This window comes from Ailuropoda melanoleuca, chromosome 3 (genome assembly GCF_002007445.2).
Source record: "Ailuropoda melanoleuca isolate Jingjing chromosome 3, ASM200744v2, whole genome shotgun sequence".
NCBI lineage: Eukaryota > Metazoa > Chordata > Mammalia > Carnivora > Ursidae > Ailuropoda > Ailuropoda melanoleuca.
Window position 1 is genome coordinate 67,020,605 of NC_048220.1, and position 21,140 is coordinate 67,041,744.

A 21,140-nucleotide genomic window follows, 5' to 3' on the forward strand; every position below is an offset into this window, starting at 1 on the left:
AGAGGATTGATATGCCTGAAATTTGTTACACAAAAACAAATCCTCTCTTTTTTAAATATTGAGAAAAATGGCAATAACTTTCCTTAAATCTAAAGAAAATACAACTTTAAAAAGTAAAAGTAATTTAATCAATTAACCACTCCAAATGTAGATATAAAAAATGTTTCAATATAAGGAGGGCACTATTTTGAAATGTGGATGACACCCGTACATGTGTAAATATGGATCTGACCTCCCAGATAATGAGCTATCAGGTTATAATCAAAATACTAACGGTGGATTTCTAGCTTTAAGAAAGTTGTTTATTTTGACTTTAAATAAAAATTTAAAGCCTTACAAATTAAATGAAAAAATACTATTATAGCATAAATTGTTATAAAATAATTGGTAATTTTCTCCAAAAATTATTAGAGAAAACTATGAGGACACAGATGAACAATATCAGAATTACTGAGGAAATCTTGGTTCTTAAGTCATTTTTGAAACTTTGTAAAAGAGTATCTGAATGAATAATATTATTCTTTTCTAGGACAGATCACCAAAGATTCTATATTTATATTAACATTATTTCATCATTCTCTTCAAATTGCAAAACATACAAGCTATATACTTCTTTTTAAATTTTTTCAAAATTTTACTTATTTATTTGACAGAGGGAGAGAGAGAGCAAGTAGGGGAGCCGCACAGGGAGAAGTAGAATCCCTGCTGAGCAGGGAGCCTGGGGTGGGGCTTGATCCCAGGACCCCACAATCATGACCCAAGCAGAAGGCAGGCACTTAAGACTGAGGCACCCAGGAGCCCCATGCTATATACTTCTAAATATATTATAAAACTAAAACAGCACAAGGTCTCAAAGAAATTAATTTTGAGAAAAATGGCAATCACTTTCCTTAACTCCAAAGAAAATACAACTTCAAAAAGTAAAAGTAATTTTGATCAATTAACCACTCCAAATGTAGATATAAAAAAATGTTTCACTATAAGGAGGGCGCTTAAAATTAAATTAAAATTACAAAATCATAGGAATATCAAGGAGAAAAAAAGTTTACCATACAATGCCAAGATGCAGAATTCAAGTCAAGGGATTAATTTATATAAAATACATTAAGTGTCTGCCTGGCACTTTATCTTTGGAAAACGGTTACAGAGATTGTCACCATACTTTAAATACATGTACCAGAGAGCTTGAATCAAGACCCAGCTGCATGGTTGCAGGTGGAACTCACTCTGGCGTGCTCAGGTGAACACCACACCACCAGAAAGGCCAGCTGGTAAAATCAAATTAAATAGCATAAAAACTTCCTCTAGTCAGATTCTAAGTTAATAAGCACAAGCAAATCATGAGTCAGTTATGAATCACTGTTAATTAAAAAAGAAAAGCAAAAACTTTGAGTGTAGAACACAGGAATGTTAAAATCAAAAAGAAAATATGAAAGTGCATGGTAAATTATTTTTATGCTAATTGCCATAGTGCCTTGCACAGTTTTTGCCATGGAATTTAGCAGCATACCAAAATAATATACCAAGTAAGTGCAAACAACTAAATTCCCTTTCCGTGGATCATTAGAAAATAATTATGTGTGGCCTTGGAAAATGTTTACAAGTCTCAGTTTTTTCACATTTAAAATATGAATAATTAGGTTCAAATATTAAATTAATTCACATATGTAAAACCTTATACATAATAAAAAGCTGTAATTATTTTTGATACTCAAGTAATGTTATCTCTCTATATATAACTACATTAAAAATACAGATATAAATATACATAGGTTTATATGTAGGTTTAAATAGATAATTTATAGATCATTCAGGGAAAAAAACAACCAATCCTTAATCTACCTAGAAAAATCAAAGGCAATTAAGGATTCAGTACGTCCAAATTGCCTTAGCTCATCAAGTATGTAGTAGTATATGCATAAACAGATAGGACATCAGTTTGTTAATTAGTTCATTAAGAACTGAAGAGAAGGAGCACTCCCAAACACAGCTAACAAGGCCAAACATTACACAGACACTGAAGCCAGATAAGAACACTACACGAAAATAAAATTACAAGCCAGTATTCCTGATGAATATAGATGTAAAAATTCTAAACAAAATATTAGCAAACCGAATTCAACACAATATTAAAAGGATCATACACTATGATAAGTGAGATCTATCTCTAGGATGCAAGGATGGTTTAACATATGCAATCAACATGATACACCACATTAATAAAAGATAAAAATCATATTATCATCTCCATAGATACAGAAAAGGCATTTGACAAAATACAACATCCTTTCATGATTAAAAATTTGCAGCAAATTTGGTATAGAGGGAACATACCTCAACACAGAAAAGACCATTTATGAGAAGCCCACAGCTACCATCATACTCAAAGGTAAGAGGTTGAAACATTTTCCTCTAAGATCAGTAATAAGACGAGAATGCCCATTCTGACCACTCATATCAACATAATACTAGAAATCCTAGCCAGGACAATCAGGCAAGAAAAAGAAATAAAAGGCATTCAAATCAGAAAAAAAAAAAAAAGAGTGAAATTGTCTTTGTTTGCAGATGATATGATCTTATACAGAAAATTCTAAAGACTCCATTAAAAAATTGTTATAATTGATCAATGAACTCAGTAGTTTCAAGATATAAAATCAACATACAGAAAGCAGTTCCATTTCTATATACTAACAATGAAATAGCTGAAAAGGAAATAAAACAATCCCCTTCAGAACAGCACCAAAAACAGTAAAATATTGAGCAATACATTAACCAACTAAATTTTAAATACTGNCCTTAAAAAAAAAAAAAAAGGCATTCAAAACAAAAAAAAAAAAAAAAAAAAGAGTGAAATTGTCTTTGTTTGCAGATGATCTTATACAGAAAATTCTAAAGACTCCATTAAAAAATTGTTATAATTAATCAATGAACTCAGTAGTTTCAAGATATAAAATCAACATACAGAAAGCAGTTCCATTTCTATATACTAACAATGAAATAGCTGAAAAGGAAATAAAACAATCCCCTTCAGAACAGCACCAAAAACAGTAAAATATTGAGCAATACATTAACCAACTAAATTTTAAATACTGTATGTTCATGGATTGAAAGAATTAAAACTGTTAAAAATCCATTCTACCCAAAGCCATTTATAGATTCAATGCAATCTCTATGAGAGTTTCAATGCAGGGGCACCTGGCTGCTCAATCAGCGGAGTATGCAAACCTTGATCTTGGGCTTATAAGTTCAAGCCCCATAATGGGTGTAGAGATGACTTAAAAAAATAAAATTAAAAATAAATTTCAATGTGATTTTCACAGAAATAGAAAAAATAATCCTAAAGTTTGTATGGAACTACAAAGACCTCAAATAGCCAAAGCAATCCTGGGAAAGAACAACAAAGCCAGAGGCATTACACTTCCTGATTTCAAGCTATACTGCAAGCCTATAAATCAAAACAGTATGCACAAAAACAGACACATAGACAAAGGAACAGAAGAGAGAACTCAGAAATAAACCCTCACGTATATGGTCAGCTACTATTTGACAAGCGAACCAAGGATACTCAATGGGGAAAGGATTAAATAAATGGTGCTACGAAAACTGAATAATCACATGCAGAAGAATTCAGTTGTACTCTATCTTAGAACACGCTTCAAAATTAACTCAAAATGGATTAAAGACTTAAATATAAGTTCTGAAACTATAAAACCCCTAGAAGAAAGCATTGACACTGGTCTTGGCAATGATTTTTTAGATGCGATACCAGAAGCACAAGCAACAAAAGCAAAAATTACATGGGACTACACTCAACTAAAAAGCTTCTCCACGGCACAAGAAATAATCAACAAAATGAAAAGGCAACCTACGATAGGGAGAAAATATTTGCAAACTATACATCTACTAGTGAATTAGTATCCAAAATATATAAAGAACTCCTACAACTCAATAACAACAACAACAACAACAACAAAATTTAAAAATGACCAGCAAGGGGTGCCTGGGTGGCAGAGTCAGTTAGGCATCTGACTCTTGGTTTTGTTCGGTTCAGGTTGTGATCTCAGGCTTGTGGGATCGAGCCCCATGTTGGGATCCATGCTCAGCGCAGAGTCTGCTTGTGACTCTCTCTCCCTCTGCCCCTCTCCCCACCCACACTCAGCCACTCACTAATAAATAAATAAATCTTAAAAACTTCCAGCAGACCTGGATAGACATTTTTCCAAAGAAGATATATAAATGGCCAAAAGCTAAATGAAAAGATGGCAAACATCAGTAATCATCAGAAAATTCAAATCAAAACTGCAATGACATATCACCCCACAACTACAAAATGGTGATCAGCAAAAAGATAAGATATAACAAGTATTGGTGAGAATATAAAGAAACAGGAACCCGTGTTCACTATTGGTGGGAATGTAAATTGGTACAATCAATGTGAAATATAGTATGGAGGTTCTACAAAAAACACAAAAACAGAACTACCATCAGCAATCTCACTTCTGCGTATATATCCAGAGGAAATGAAAACAGGATATCGAAGAGATACCTGTGCTCCCATGTTCACTGCATCATTAATCACAATAGTCAAGATACAGAAACAATCCAAGTGTCCATCTATGGATAAATGGATAAAGAAGATATAAAATGGAGATATATATATATATATATCACATTCCATATACATATGATGGAATATTATTCAGCCGTGAGAAAGAAGGAAATCCTACAATTTGCAACAACATGGATGGACCTTGAAAATATTATGCTAAGTGAAATAAGTCAGAGAAAAGACAAACACTTTACGATAACACATGTGAAATCTAAAAAAACATTAATTCATAGAAACAAAGTATTACGGTGGTTACCAGGGGATGGGGGAAGGGGGAAGGGGAAAGATATTGATGAAAGGGTACAAATTTCTAGTTAATCATTTCTAAGGATCCAATGTGAATATACTTAACAATAATGTATTATACACTTGAAAGTTGTTAAGAGAGTAAATCTTAAATGTTTGCACCACAGGAAAGTAATGGTAATTATGTGACATAATGGAGATATTAACTAATGCTATGGTGGTAATTTTATAAAAACGTGTATCCAATCAACACATCGTACTTTTTAATTTACACCGTTATATGTCAGTTATAGCTCAATAAAGCTGGAAGAAAAAAGACTAGTATACATACACCAACTGCTAAAGATACATCAGATTACAAAACAGGAATTATAAGCAGGAAACTTTCAAATTGATGTTACATAGTCATCAGATGAGAAGAGGGTGGGATAATTTTGAAACAAGTAAAACAATGACTACACGGAAGTAGAAATAGCAATACAGAGGCTTCAGAGCAGTGTTTTTAATAGAATGAGCTATTTCTATCCTATTCCTTCAGGCAGCAGAGCACAGTGATAGAGTAGAAGATCTGCAGTCAGACAAACCTCAGTTTGAATCCTGGCTTCACTCTGTAACCTTGACCAAATTACTTACTATGTCTATGCCTCAGTTTCTTCACTGTATAATAGAGTTAATAAATAATGGCACCTACCTTGTTGGTTAGAAGGATTACATGAAATAATGCACATCAATGTTTGGTGCAATAAATGTTAGCTATTGTTACCTAATGAAAATCGTTTCTAGTTTGAGGCAAAATATTGGAAGACTTGGTGAGCATAAAAACATAGATATATACTAAAAATAACAATGTATAACCCTTTCAAGTCAATGTAGATTTTATTATAATAGGAATATAAATTATTATAATTGCATTAATATGTGTTATTAATACCTCATATTATTTCACTCATCTCAAACTGTATTTCTTTAATAAATAAAATTTGGTCACTGGGTCAAATATTAGTGGAAAATACAGTTGGCCCATTAAGATTAGTTTAGCAGTTCTTGAAAACATTAGCAGCAGTTACTCATTTAGTTTTCTTTCTCTTACTGTGTCTAGCTCAGAAGCTTAAAAATGGTAGCTGCTAAAAGCCTTGCTTACGGTAGGTGCTCAATAAAGCTGAACTGAATTGATTTTCTGGTAGCCCGCTTGAAAAGTACTGTTTGAAATTTCTTTTACAAGTGACAAAGCACTTTATTCTACACCTTAAGAGAAGGACTTTAAATTCACTGGTCTTGGAGACATAAAGACCTACATATAAATCCTGATTCTGTACAATATGACCCAGGGCAAGTTAACGTTTCGAAGCTTCTTTCTTTGTTTATGAAATTAGGATAATAAGAAAAAGAATGTATATGGCACAGTGCCTGGCATATGGAAAGCATTCATTTAACAAGTGATTCATACCAACAGTTAGATAAATGAGCTTGAGAAAGATCAGTGCACCTAGACTTGCAGAAAATGTTTCAAATTTTGGTGTTAAAACCTACACACATAGTTTTCTCTCACGAATGAGAAAACACCTCAATATCAGCCCTAAAGACTCCATAGCAACTTACACATATTTTCAACCATATGGATCTTTTCTTCTGTTATAAACTATATTTAGCACATATAAAACTTTCATGTTGAAAACACTTTACGAGAAAGCAGGAATTCTTTTAGAGAATATAAAAATTTTTAGAAAATAAGTACACTCATGAAATGCATTTAAAATTTATGTAACAATTAAAATGAAAATCTATTTGCTTTGAGCAAAACTGTAATGTTCCTAAATTAACTGACTTTGTATTCTGCCATAACCTAAACTTGGCTGACGCATGTCTGTTCTGTGATGTGATACCGCTTCCAGAGGAAAATAAAAAATATAAGAGAAAATAATAAACTATTTGAAAATTCATATATCACAGTATTTTGGTATTCTGGCATTTTATTAAGAAAGATATGTAAAACTATAGTGAGCTATGGAAATATTTATAAAGTGATCATAAATTCAAAGACAGCAATTCACCAAATGACAATTTTCAAACACTTAAAAAATATAGCTTATGTGCCTATTTAGAAATATACCTCAGAGTTTTTACATAAAAGCATGACTGATAATTTTCAAAAATATTACTTTTTATCTTGATTTTTCTCCACTAGTAGGAAATTAAAATGGTAACAGGGAAAAGTTTATTATGTCACAATAGTTTCTTTCTTTTTTCTTTATCTTTTAAATAAAATTAGGAATTTTCAAATCACCTTTTCTTTGTGTATATTCTTATAGAAATAATACTAGAGGAGAAGTTCCTCTAAAATCCGCTATAGTTAAAATGTTATGCCTCTGTGACCAATTTTAACATACAGTTACCATTTCATAATAGCTCTTTATTGGAACTGGCTGACCAAAAGAATACAATTCTAAACTTCCAATTTTAGTTCATGCAAATTTCAACAAATTTTTAACAATTCTTTTTCCCTAATAATGTTTCAGCTTTGGAAGTTACAATTAATTAAAAATTATACCTTTCTGTTTTATATATATGAATATTGGTGTATATATTCATATATACATACAGCTTCACCCAGTAATTTATGCAATCAAAAAAACCAAAACTCCTATTGGCAACATTTTGGCTTACATTTTTCAGTATCTTTAATCTTTAATCTTTAATAATTCAAATAACAGGAAAAAAAAGCACTTCTACTACTGTACTTACAGAAAAAGAAATGCATTAGGGAAATGTGTACCGCAAAATTTCATAACATTCATTTTTCTGATTTAGTTTCAAGTTTGTGGTTAAGTTTAACCAAAAAGAAAAATGTTAGAGAATTAAAGATATCAAAAGGCTTAAATTAAACCAAACAAATTTAAAAGCTCACTAACCCAAAGCATGCACTGCTCCTCTATGCCTGCTGGAGCTCTTGCTTGTTTTAATCACACGGACAGCACTTTCTTGAAACTGCAGCTCACAAAAATTTTCAAGAAATTTTGCCATTTCTTCTGTAACAGTATCCAGGTACGTTTCTTTAATGAATTTCACTGTTGAGGCTGGAGCTAAAATTTCATGTAGTATGTTAAAATCCTCTTTTATCATGGAGTATAACTTAAGCATTGTACTTTGGAATCCATGAACCATGATGTCTAAATTTGATTCCCTGCTGTAAGAAGGAAAATAGTTCTGCAAAAGTTTAGCCAACAGTTTATTCTGTATGTTTTGGTACTTGATTATAACTTCTGATTCTGGATAAAGAAACAAGAGTTGTTGTATGCACTGATTTTTCAACCAAATCTTGGGCTGTGAATTGCTTATTTCATTATGGCTTTGTAATTTGTTCACTAAGAAGCGTCGAAGATGTAGTCTTATGTTATCCCATATAGACCTTACATCCATAGAGGAATAATCTTCGACAGAATGAAGAGAAGTCCTAGAGAGGAAATGGAAAGAGGCTCCACTTAGCAGTGATGGGAATGAAATGCTGCTCTGGCAGGAGAGGTCCCAAAGTAAATCCAGTATCATTTCTTCTTGATTTAGTTCACTCTTCAACAAATCTTGCTAATAAAAGTAAATTATAACATTAGAAATGGGATTAACTGTAAGAGTAATAGGAAAAACGATTTCTACAGTCACACAACTTCATAATAAATCACGTCAACTTAGAATCAGTATTCGAATGCTCTTCAAGTTTTGTTATGCTTTGTTTTTGCATTTGGAATGTAATCGATTCAGATATTTTAAAAGGTTAGTCTTATGATCTGTTAAATTTTGTAAACCCAGATGATATTCTATATTTTCAGTTAGCTTTCCAAACAAAATCTAGTTTTCAGGCCTCATTGTTATCCATCCCCAATATAACCCTAGCTGCAGCTTAAAAATTCTAAATAAAAACGTGCAGCAAAACATTGTTTGAGATGTACTCCTCAGACAAAGTAAATTCAAGATCATGCCCCTAAGTAATTCCTGGTAGAAAATTTTCATGCCCGAATGAGTATATCTATTCTTAGAGAACCCCAAATGAACATACAAAATAGAGACCTTAAATACAGTATGTCCCTGAAGGTTACTAATAGCTGTCATCCCGAGAAATAAAATTTAATACATTTAAAGAGTTTAACTTTCATTTAAATTCCTTTTTGAGGGCCATGTTAAGAAAGATTTTACCTTGGAAACTAATCTGAGAATATTTCTGTTCTCTCCAAAAAGATAACTAAGTCAACATGAGAAAAAATACTCTCAGAATCATTCCCCAAAAGATGATATGAAATTATTCCTTTATTCTTTCCATGCTGACAGAAAACAATGGTAGGTATAATTATGAATAGTAAGGGACAAAAAGTTACTTTCTTTTTGGACTTTGTATTACATGCACATATTCTCCTTACATGCTGACTTTCCTGATTATGTCTTTTTCAGCTAATACTGAAATTAGTTCATATTCTCTGAGTAACAACAAGCTGATTGTAAGAAAACTGGAAGCAAAATTCAAGTGGCATAAAATCAGGCTGGCTTTGAAATTTCTTACTGACAAAGATACCAGAGGTATTATCTGTGATTCAGAATTATAAACAACTCCTAGGCAAATTCCAATAATTTGCTCTCAAGTCATTCTAAGCATTGTCATGTCCAATTTAATGTTCTATCTGTAATAAATAATATCCAATATCTATATAGTATTTTATTATATGAAAAGCACTTTCCTATCAAGTCTCTGGCTTATTCATAATAAAAACGCTGTTACATAGATATTTAAAAACCTAATTTACAGATAAGGACGTTAATGTGCAACACGTTTAAGTTACCTTCCGAATGTCACGTACAATAAAACATGAAACCAAGAATGAAACCCTGGCTTCATTCTTCTCATCCATGCTCTTTCTACTAGACTCCAGAGAGCCAAAGTGCACGATCTTTCCGAAACTTCTCTCTCTCTCTCTCTCTCTCTCTCTCTCTCTCTCTCATCCCCTTCTATTTAGCTCTTTTGATACTTCTAGAAAACAAATGTCCTTACATAGAATTCAGAACGCCAGCATTATGGTAAATTCTATGAAACAACCAAGTATATTAGTGTCTCTATCTTGGTTTTCTTTTAATCAGTCTAAAACTGTAAATACTTGATCAAGGAACATTTAAAGAATAATAGGTTACAAAAGGTTTAAGACACACATTTTAGTATGACTACTTAAATTTACGAATAACTTCAGTACAACTACAAGAATGAGGACCTCTTTTTCTTATTTAAGTACTTAGATAATTAATAAATAAAATTTTTTCTATTAAAAAAGAGGACTATGAAAAATGGCTGTTAAGATCGACACTTTCAGCATGTAAAAACTTGATAATAAGGTCATTTTAATCTGAATCTGTTTTAATAATGTGGTTTTTTCCTCAAAATAACATGATCAATTATGTAAGAAAACCTAGGTCTGGAACAACCCTATCAGTCTAATGAATTTGAGCAAAACTAAAGCGGCCTTTGCCCTGCAGTGAATAGAGAATGACTTATGTGTGACAGATTAAAAGATAATTAAAAGCTTTTGCTTTTAATTAAATGAGAAAGCATTATTACATCAATATTAATGAAATTCAATACACATGGCTCTTAATAGAAATTAAAGGAATAACTATATCCATATTTATTCTTCAGGGCTGCACCTTCAAGAGATAATGGGTGAGAGGATTTTCTTAAAAGAATAAGGCTTCAGGGCGCACAGTCTTCCCTTCTCTTTCTTTTATTACTTTGCAAACATTAAAGAGACATCTGCAATAATGACGATAGCCAAGAACTTTCCATCTGATTCTGTCATCCTCAGCCATCTACAACCTCAAGATATTTTCCACATCTGCCTTAGTCAATGTTTGATGTTTAGACAAAAACAGTGCCTTTTTTCCCCCTAAATTAAATTAAAACCATAGCTACAGACCTACTGCTTTCTAACAATTAATGCCGGTTCTCTGGGAAACTGTTGTTGCAAGCTAGCTACCCCTTATAGATGCAGGTGTAAAAAGTAAGCATTCTCACGGAAGGCTATGAACACATTCGTCACGTAGAGAGTGGGCAGTATCAAAGAATGACCCATGTAATAATTCTCCATCAATTAATAGTGGTCTTGTAGAAATTACTGCCTTGATTGAAAAACACTGGGTATGCCTGCAGCTTGGGAAGGCAGGGAACGATAGACAAGGCTACTTAAAAGATAGAATCAATGGTGATTTTTCTTACGCTTAATAAGCACAGAGAAAAGGAGTAGTTGTGAAAGACAGAAAACATAATAAATATGAACTTTTCTGATAGAAAATGTGTGTGGTACATATCAATCAACACATTCTGGAATTATAATATTTAATCTCCATTTCTATAAAACTACCTTTTATTGATACAACTCATTATAAAAGGTAAAAACAATAGCTCACTAGATCTCACTGGGGATATATAAACAAAAGCCTAACCCCCAGATATGGCAGGCTAGCGTGGACACTAAAATAAATATTTACATACCGAAATCGAATGAATTGTATTCCTGTTCACCCACCCCACTTTGGCATAAAACAAAGACTATTATTATTATTTTTTTACCAGTGTTTTGAGGAATTTTATCAAATCTCCATGGGGAATGGACGGTGACTTGGGTGGATTATAATTATAGTCATCTAGCCATTCAAGACAGTCAGTTGTTGTTCGCAGCTGCACATCTGGACACTGTTTGTTAACTTCATACTGTATTTCTTTAATGCAATGTTCTATGCTATAAAAAAGAAAAGAAAAAATTATTTTGGTAGGAAATAGGTAATGATTCCATTTCATAACATTACAGGCCCTGAGATGTTTATATGTGCTACCTGGTTGTACACAATTTACAAAATTATAAAACATTTTTATGATATAAAAACAATAACAAAGAGACTACATATTTTCATTCATAATTGAAAACGGAATGCTCAGATTTCCTGGCAGTTTCCTTTCAAATACAATGGAGGAAATATAAAATATCTAGCTACTCTGAGATGAATTAGAAATCATTCTGTGTTAAAACAAAAATCAAGCATGGATGCAATGAAATAATGGTCCTCTTGACAGGCAGTAGATAGAAGGCAGAGATAAAATACTTTTAAAAAAATACTCTTGATGACTGATGATCATAAACATACATTGTCTACTAATAGGTGAATGACTATATAAATTATGGAAAACTTCCATCAACGGAACATTAGAATGTCACAAAGCAGTTACAAAAACCTTGTATTTTCAAAAATTGTAAAAGACAGATACATGCTGCATATACACTATTATGACAGCCAAGTATCTTTTCTTGCTATAGAACTCCATTTCAAAAAGCAAAAACAAAAACGTACTAAACATTGCATATTTAAAAAAAAAAAAGACTGGAAGGACATGAAACAAAAGGTTAATAGCAATTATCTTTGGGGAGTGAAATTTGATGTTTTAAATTTTACTCTTCTATAATTTTCCAAATTTTTAGAAGGTATATAATACTCTTATCAAAAAATAAAACAAATAAATAAGAACAGAAGAAAACTTGCCCAATTGAATCTTCTAATACATACCTGTTTTAAAAATTATATACAAAGTACCCTTAGTTCTGATACTAAATGGATATACTATGTTATTTTAATTTTCATATAAAAAATCTGTGGATTCATGATTATAAATCTTTGTGGGGTAAACTGGTGACCTTAAGCAGCCTGTCATCTGTGGAGCCACATGGATATGACATATTACTACCACCTGATGGCAGCATATCTAAACTGCAAGAAAGCTTATAAACAGGAAAATTTTTTTGAAGCTGAATGCCCTCATCCAAAATTGACAGCTACACATTTGTTCCTTAATGGTATTAAGAAGTATCTGTTGCTAAAAAGCTTACTAATGTTTTGAAAATATCATTGCTATTAATTATATATACCATGTGACAGAATTATTTAAGCTTTAGAAACCAAGTTCTGATTATTTAAACTGATGTCGTATGAATGACTCTTCAAAATTCATCAGGTGTGAGTTGCCCATAAAACATACACTGTAAACTTTAAGGAAGGCTTTTCAGGAGACTTCTGAGCATGAGTGAATTCAAACTGAATTACTTTGAAACAAATACATTCTGAGAATCAAAGAACCTTTTCATGAAAACAAAGAACTTACAAGAAAAATAATACCTCCTTAGGCCACAGGCCACGCAATTTCCTGACGGTACAGTCTTATTCAGGAATACCAGTTCTAAGTCTGACTTGAGATTGGCATATATTTTTTTAACTTATGTAAGCATTTCTATGGACTGAGAAACATGATACCCGAAGCATAACACCTTGACTCTAGGGACCCTTTATCAAAGGTTTTTATTACAGCATCCTCATGTGGCTCATTCAATGAAACCTAATAGATTACAGCAATGTGAATTGGAAAGACTCAGTGCTGAGTCTACCTAAATCTGTTTCAATCAGGACTCAGCTTTTAGGCTAATCTCTAACATCTGAATCTGGGTAGAGGCCAATAACTACAACTTATAAATAGGGCAAAGCCTTCAGAGGGCCAGATAGTTTCAGTAATTTGTCCAAACACTGATAAAGGGACTGAGCAGTTGCATTTCAGACGACCTCCCTCACTGACACAAACTACGACAGTTGAGCTGGCTTTTGAAATCTCAGGTTTTTGTCACAAAATTTTAAATATCAGAACTCCTGATTTTGTTTATATTTGGCTAAATATCTTGTCATTCTGCCATTCACCACTGTCTATACACCTTGCTCTAAAGAGCAGTAGTTTGAAGTCTAGAGATTTATTGCCCGATTACTATACAAAGGTATTATTTTCAAAATTTAAGATGAAAGTCAGTTTGGTATGTAATCTGACAGTTTCTCTTTCTTAATTGAGGTCAAAATTGAGTTCAAAATTAATTTTCAACATCTAAAAGGGCACAGTAATCTTGGGTGGAAGGAGGTCTATGTAACTTTAGAGGTAGATGATAGAAGATCCTAGTCTAGGTTTTCTGAAATAACCTGATACTTGTCTTTATTCTGGTTCAAGGGTCTTCTGATTAACTGTAAGATGCTTCAAATTTTCCTTAAAAGCAAGGTCAGTCATGAAAAATCACCAAGATAATTCAACAAATAGAAGTCCAATTAACACATTTATTCTTAGATCCCAAACATTAGGCTAAAAATGTCAACAGTCTAACAACAGAGGTAGGAGCTCTTCCCTCAACAGTTGGAATGCTCAAATTTACACCATTAGTTGGCTTACCAAGAAGTTTCTAAAGCATCTTGTTAGCTTTACCCACTGAAAACACCTAACATGTCTATCAACAGGAGAATTCTTAAATAGTTAATTCATTGAGTAGAATAGAGCCATGAAAATACAGGAGAAATACAGTTATCAGCATGGAAGAATCTAACAAATATTATCTGTTGAGGGGAAAAGGTACAAATGAATATACACAGTATGATACTATCCCTGTAATAGCTTGAAAATATGCACTACAACGGTACATACTGTTCAGGATTGAAAGCAGAGGCAGTAAAAGTGTAAGGAAATGTACTAGAATGATCAACGTCATGAAATCCAGGGTGGAGATGAAAGTGGGATGAGATTGGGGACAGGTACATAATGACCTTAGCAGTGCTGGTATAGTTTTATTCCTTAAACTGGTTGGTGGGTACATGGATGTTTATCATAATACTCTTTATGCCTTTTCATGTCTCAACATTTCTTAATAACTTTGAACCCAATGTGCTTAATTATAATGACTCTGAATTATCTGAGTTAACGATGTGTGCAAGTAGAGGCACTACTGACAGGCTGTGTGTAAATCAATTTATAAAGACCATTTTTAAAATGCAATATGCAGTATGCTTTTTTTAAAAGGATATCTGTGGTAATTTTCTCATTCAACATTCACTCCTGGGTACCTTGAGTGTAAAAATGACTTATTGAATGGAGGCATGTTCGATAAACATTAACTGAATCCTGAATATATGGCAGGTACTGTGATATATATTTGGGATCCAAATGTGAAGAAGACATGGTCCCATCCCTGAAAGAATTCTGTCTAATGAGAGACAGACCTGTAAATAAAAACCTACATTACATTAAGATTTGGTAAGAGGTGTGTACAGTGCTAAGGGAGTTCATAGGAGGGATCTGCTAAGGGATTTGCTAAATGTGCCTGTGGGAGATAGAGAAACCTTGTACAAAAGGAGATTATATGCAAGGATATTGATGCTTTAAGAAAATTAATGGAATCACTGTACTTAGAATTCCCTGACATCTGAGTTGTGAGAATTGAGTGCTGATGATCTAATCTTACTGCCATGTCACTTTAAAACTATATTTATTTGGGGGCGCCTGGGTGGCACAGCGGTCGAGCGTCTGCCTTTGGCTCAGGGCGTGATCCCGGCATTATGGGATCGAGCCCCACATCAGGCTCCTCCACTATGAGCCTGCTTCTTCCTCTCCCACTCCCCGCTTGTGTTCCCTCTCTCACTGGCTGTCTCTATCTCTGTCGAATAAATAAATAAAATCTTAAAAAAAAAAAAATAAAACTATATTTATTTGGATAATAAAAAATAGGAGTTTATTTTTATGGTCACAAGTATATTTATGCATGTATGTAGGTGTGTATATATACATTTCTTACATTCAAAAGGACTGAGATGTCCTATAGTTAAACAGACAGCATTAAATACGAACAGCACAAGAACCTATTGTTACCAGGCTGGTGTAGCTGAAGACAGGGAGAGGAACTGAGAAAAAGAGAACAGAATATTTATGATATAAAATCTAGAAACTTTATTGTAAAAGTTCTTTCAAGATTTAAACACAGGCTTTATTATTCCACCACAAAATAGTTCAAAAGAAAAAAAAAAAATATGTTCCACTGGGAAAAATTACGAGAACTATTTGATATGAAGGTTGTAGAAAACATCTATATATGTTCTCATGGAAAGTCAGAATTTCTATTTTTATTTTTAAAATCAGAGTAGAGGTGTCACAGTAGAGATTAAGAACTATTTCTACAGCATGGGAAATCTAAACATTAAGAAAAATTTTAATTTTCTATTTCTGATGCTCTTGTTTGTACTGTTCACCCATAACATAAATTCAGTGTAAGGAAAAGGCTTTTGCAAGCAACTATCACATGTTTAAAAGCACAAAGAAATAGTTGTACGATAAATAGTTTTCCAGTTTTTAGGTAAGCCCAGCTTATCTAACTAGATTGCTAAAATTCCTTGGAATTAACAGATAATAAGGAAGAGGTCTGATGTATAAAAATGAGCATGTAATTAAAGTTTAAGTCAGCCATGAAATAAAAACTTATTTTCCTGAGACAAACTTTTTTAAAAGGTTGAGAAAAGAATTCATAAAACAACTACTTTAATGCTAAAAAGTACAGTAAGAAATCCAACATTTATGCCAAACTATCTTTTATTTCAAAGAGGTTTTGGCCCTTAAGTATACTTTCAAGGAAAAAACATCCTCAACATCAAATCCTGTTGACACTCTCTTTAGATCTTTCTTAAATAGATCCTCCCCTTTCCATTTCTATTGTGAAAGACTGGCTTCAGGCTCTTCTTAGCTCTCATATGAAATATATTAATAGCCTCCCAAGATGCCTGTCCATTGTTAATCCACCTTTTGTTCAGTTATTCTATGAGGAAGATAGTAAGAAAGAAACTTTTGGGTTAGGACCCTTTGTTATTTGTTGCTTTATACCACCAATCCTCACAACAGCAGTTTAGAGAGGCTCCTGAATGGTCTAGGCCGCTTCAAGAAAGTTCCGACCCAGTATAGGGGTATGCCAACGTAAAAGTCCACAGCGCTTTCAGAAAATTTCAGTTGTGAAGTACTTCCCCAACTTCCAAGCCAGGCAATAGGTTTGACTAGACCTTACAAACAGGGATTTAATAACACCACTGGTCATATTGTGAGGAGGCAGGACATACAGCATGCCTTCTCATACACTGCTTATGGGAGAGAAGACAGTGTTAGCATTGCAGGAGAACAATTTTGCAACAGCTAAGTGTATAAATTCTACGAAATAATCTCATAGATAAACTCTCATAAGGAAGGAAGAATACACACATGCATGCATAAGTGAAGTGACGGCAGAAATACTACAAATAACGTAATGTTCATCAAGAAGGAATTGGCTTAATAAATTGCTGCACACCCCTACAAGTGAAATCTAAAAGATGAGGTATAATCACATGGAGAGACTTAAAAAATATATTAAGTAAAAAAATTTAATTGCGGTATATCATTTAATTCTCATAAGTAATATATTTTTGGGTGCATGCATATATATATGCAGAGACTATTTCTGGATAGTTATGCAATAACTTCTGAACAAAGGTTACCTCTGAAGAATAAAACTAGGAGGGTCAGAGGAGCACTGTACCTCATCTCTGCCCTGCTGTACTGAACTTTTCCTCATATATGCCTTTCTCTACTGTCAGAAAATTTCTATTAGTATGTATTACTTTTATGATGTAAGAATACTCAGTGGAAAAGAAAACTAGCATTTGATGACAGCTTCTTCTGTCCCATTCTACTCATCTAACTTCACGCTAGCTAAAGATACAGCAAACACAATAGATGCCTAACAAACATGTCTAACACACATTTATTGACTATCTTCTAACCTACTTTGTGGCAGGACTGTTTAGGCAGTGTTGAACAGTTGAAGTCTTTAAAGTAGAAATGAAGGAAGTAATAGTCTCAGCTTTCAAATTCCCTCCAACCAACCTTCAGCTCCCATGCCATCCCAAAGAAGGATATTCTTAGTCATGCCATTCTAGAATTAGGACTGTGATTACAAAAGCCTATGATGTTAGTAACTCTTTTTTTTTTAAGTTTATTTATTTATTCATCTAAGTCATCTCTACACCCAAAGTGGGACCCAAACTCATGACCCTGTGCTCAAGAGTCATGTGCTCCTCTGACTGAGCTAGCCAGTTGCTCTTGTTGGTGGCTCTTTTTAGACAAAGTGTTGCCTCCACTAAATCCCCGAGGAGGCTCTTTTCCAGGGAAAACTGTTAGGGTTGGGTTAGATCTCAAGGTATCAACTATCTAACAGGACAGGTGAGCCAGCCACAGCATGTGCCTCTCATTACCACCACTCAGTTCTCTTTTAGTATCTCCTTCCTTCCTAGTATCTCCTTCTTCCTCTCAGAGCTGGGCCGGGGGTTCCCCATGCACCTCTGGTTTTTTACCTCAGGAGTGATTCCTTCCCAGGGGCCAATTAACTACCATCCTCCCTGGGAAATAGTGGCCTAACTATTGTTGGCTCACTCTTAATCAAGTGTGGATTTTTAGTACACTATTATTCACATTTTTATTATCATAACAACTTATAAACAGGCAGACACTTGCTTCCTTTTATTTCCCATGGAAAGATAATTATAATAGTATTCTTTGAAAATATCCTCAAATAAAAATTTGTTATTGCCTTACACACATTTGAGCAAGAGCAGGTGAAGCTAACACATACAAAAATAAAAATTACACTTTAAAAAAATGTCAAACACTTACAATGCAAGTATTGTTTGAAACAATCATTTACTAATTATTTAATGGGGCTACTGGTCCCACAATTTACCCTACTATTCATCCTCCTAAAGCAGACATTGAGGGCACACAACACAGGAGTATGGAGAAAAGAGTTAGAACACCACAGACATTCAAATAGTGGAGCTAATAGTGACAGAAAATGATGAGAAGAAAGTGGCTCCATAGGCCACCATGAAAGACGGGGTGGCTTGTCACCTTCTCCCTTACCTCCACTTCTACCTGCGTGCATCATGGGACTTCAGGTTGAAAGCTTCAGTGGGAGAACTACATACATTCAAAAAGTACGAAATGTAAATGGGGTCAGGCAAAGTTTAAGGCTGTTGGGCTGCTGAAGTCCAGGATTGCTGTCTGTCTGCCTGGAAGTGTTACCAATTCTGAAGAGGACAAGAGTACAGAGGAGGGCCCACGTGGGGGAAACTGTAAAGTGCCTACTTAAGTCTTACTCTGGGTTCAAAGATAGATGCAGAAACCTTCCAGGTTTCTTTCCATGTAGCCTACTCTTGTTCAGTAACTTAGAAGAAGAGGTAGGGATTCTGTCAGATGAAATATATAAGAATAGAGAACACAAAAGAGAAGTACACATACTGAAATTAAAAAACTATTAATTTGCATCCTCTTGTTATTACTAAATAAGTGCCAAAATACTGCCAGAAATAATCATACTCAGCACAGTCTGAAATGACTAATTTTCATTTTATATAATTTGCTACGGCCATAAAATATATTAATGTGTTGGGGCGCCTGGGTGGCTCAGTCATTAAGCGTCTGCCTTCGGCTCAGGGCGTGATCCCAGGGTCCTGGGATCGAGGCCCGCATCAGGCTCCCTGCCCCGCTGGGAGCCTGCTTCTTTCTCTCCCACTCCCCCTGCTTGTGTTCCCTCTCTCACTAGCTGTCTCTGTCAAATAAATAAAATCTAATATATATATATATATATTTATATTTATATTTATATTATATATAAATGTGAATGTGTGTCCACTGGCAGATTTGTGGTTCTACCATGACAAGCCCTAAGCTGACAGCTTATTTGAAGATTTCTTTTGGTTACTTCTTTCATAACTTTAGGCTATCACGTGGAAAACTCCCCCCAAAATTTCATATTATAAACACACAAAAAAACAAACATTATGTGAAAAGTAAATGTAATCTACAGAATATGTATCCTCTGTAAATAAGCATGATTAAATTTATAGAAACCATGTATCTAATGTTCTGTGACAATTTAATGCCTCCCACCCTTGCCCCCATCTCCTGGATTAAGACAAATATTATCCATGATAACACTTCCTTTTCTTTCTTCAGGTTAAAAAAAAAAAAAAAAAGTAGTAATCCTGTACCAGTACCACCAAAACTTAGGTCTTAAGGGACACCCAAAGACTGTCTATATTTAGAAAACAGAGGGGCGCCTGGGTGGCTCAGTTGGTTAAGTATCTCAGGTGATGATCCCAGGCTCCTGGGATGGTGCCCCGCGTGGGGCTCCCTGCTCAGAGCAGAACCTGTTTCTCCCTCTGCCTCTGTCTCTGCTCCTCCCCCCACTGTGCTCTCTTTTTGAAATAAATAAATAAAATCTTGAAAAAAAAAACACTTTAGAAAACAGAAAGGTAAATTTTAATGATATAATTTTATCTATCTAACTGAATATTAAGAGAAAATCATTCTATGTCATAGATAGTGATCCCAATAAAACATATACCTCAGTATCTTGTTAACTATTAAGTTCCATTTAGCCCAAAATATATTCAATGCCATGTGCAGTTTTCAGTTACTGAACTAAGTTGAGTTTGTGGCTACAACACACATAGTATTCCTCTTTGACAGGTTATTTACCTTCCTGTTACCAATTCTGATATATATTAAAAGTAAATGATTTGCCATCACTGAGTTCCATGGTCAGACCTAAGAGCCACCTGGCTCTGACTTGAATGGAAATGACGATGTTAAAGGGGAAATGGTCTGAAAAAAGAAGGACAGCCTCTCTTGAAGGGCAGGGGAAGGTTCACTGACCTCTGGGCACTCTACTCCATTGTGGTGAATCACTGCTTTGGGGAAGCAAAAGGCCCTGTGGCCCATAAAACCTGATGATATTAAGAAGAGGGAAGGAATTTACACTTAGAATCCAGGGTCACTGCTAGAAATACAACTTTAAAAATTCAAGGGTGACGTAAAATACTATATTTAAAAATGAATTACTAATGTTCTTTCCTTTGGAAAGTATCTGGTAAACCCATATTATACAGATGTTCATTACTTATTCAATGTACACCATTGAGAGATAAATAGAACTGTTAGAATACAAAAATGCTAAGGGTAATTCAACTACTGCAGTGTAAGTGTGGCATAACTGATTCGTCATGACATACAATTTTCTAAAAGCTATTCTGTTAGAAGGCAATAAATGAGTGCATAAATGATTTACATTCTTCTGAACCATGGTTATTATTCAGTATTTTATTCTTAAAAATATATACACCCTCTACTATTATGTTTATTCTCTAGAGTGTAATAAAAACATAATTGAATTTGATGAAAAATAGACTTTATTCTAAATGTAGCATACAGCACATACAGCTACTCCCTTATTTTATCCCTTGTGAAGATCAATGGTCACTTGAGGTGGTTCTGTTCTAGGTTTGTTTTAATATATGGGCAATAAAATATTTTTAATTTAAAAATTATATTCTT

General features: G+C 33.8%; 1 protein-coding gene across 9 annotated transcripts in view; it reads right to left on the reverse strand.

Annotated features, from left to right (window-relative positions):
- KIAA0825 (KIAA0825 ortholog) overlaps positions 1-21,140 on the reverse strand; it is a 393,004-nt gene that overhangs the window by 327,089 nt on the left and 44,775 nt on the right. For 7 of the 9 annotated variants that reach the window (XM_034656498.1, XM_034656501.1, XM_034656500.1 and 4 more), the window contains 2 exons: positions 11,454-11,622; positions 7,765-8,434 (listed from right to left, as the gene is read on the reverse strand). In XM_034656498.1, coding sequence (XP_034512389.1) covers positions 7,765-8,434; positions 11,454-11,622 — 839 coding nt within the window. Of the gene's footprint in view, positions 1-6,675; positions 8,435-11,453; positions 11,623-21,140 lie in introns of those variants that run through there. The other 2 variants (XM_034656503.1, XM_034656504.1) reach the window with 2 other exon arrangements.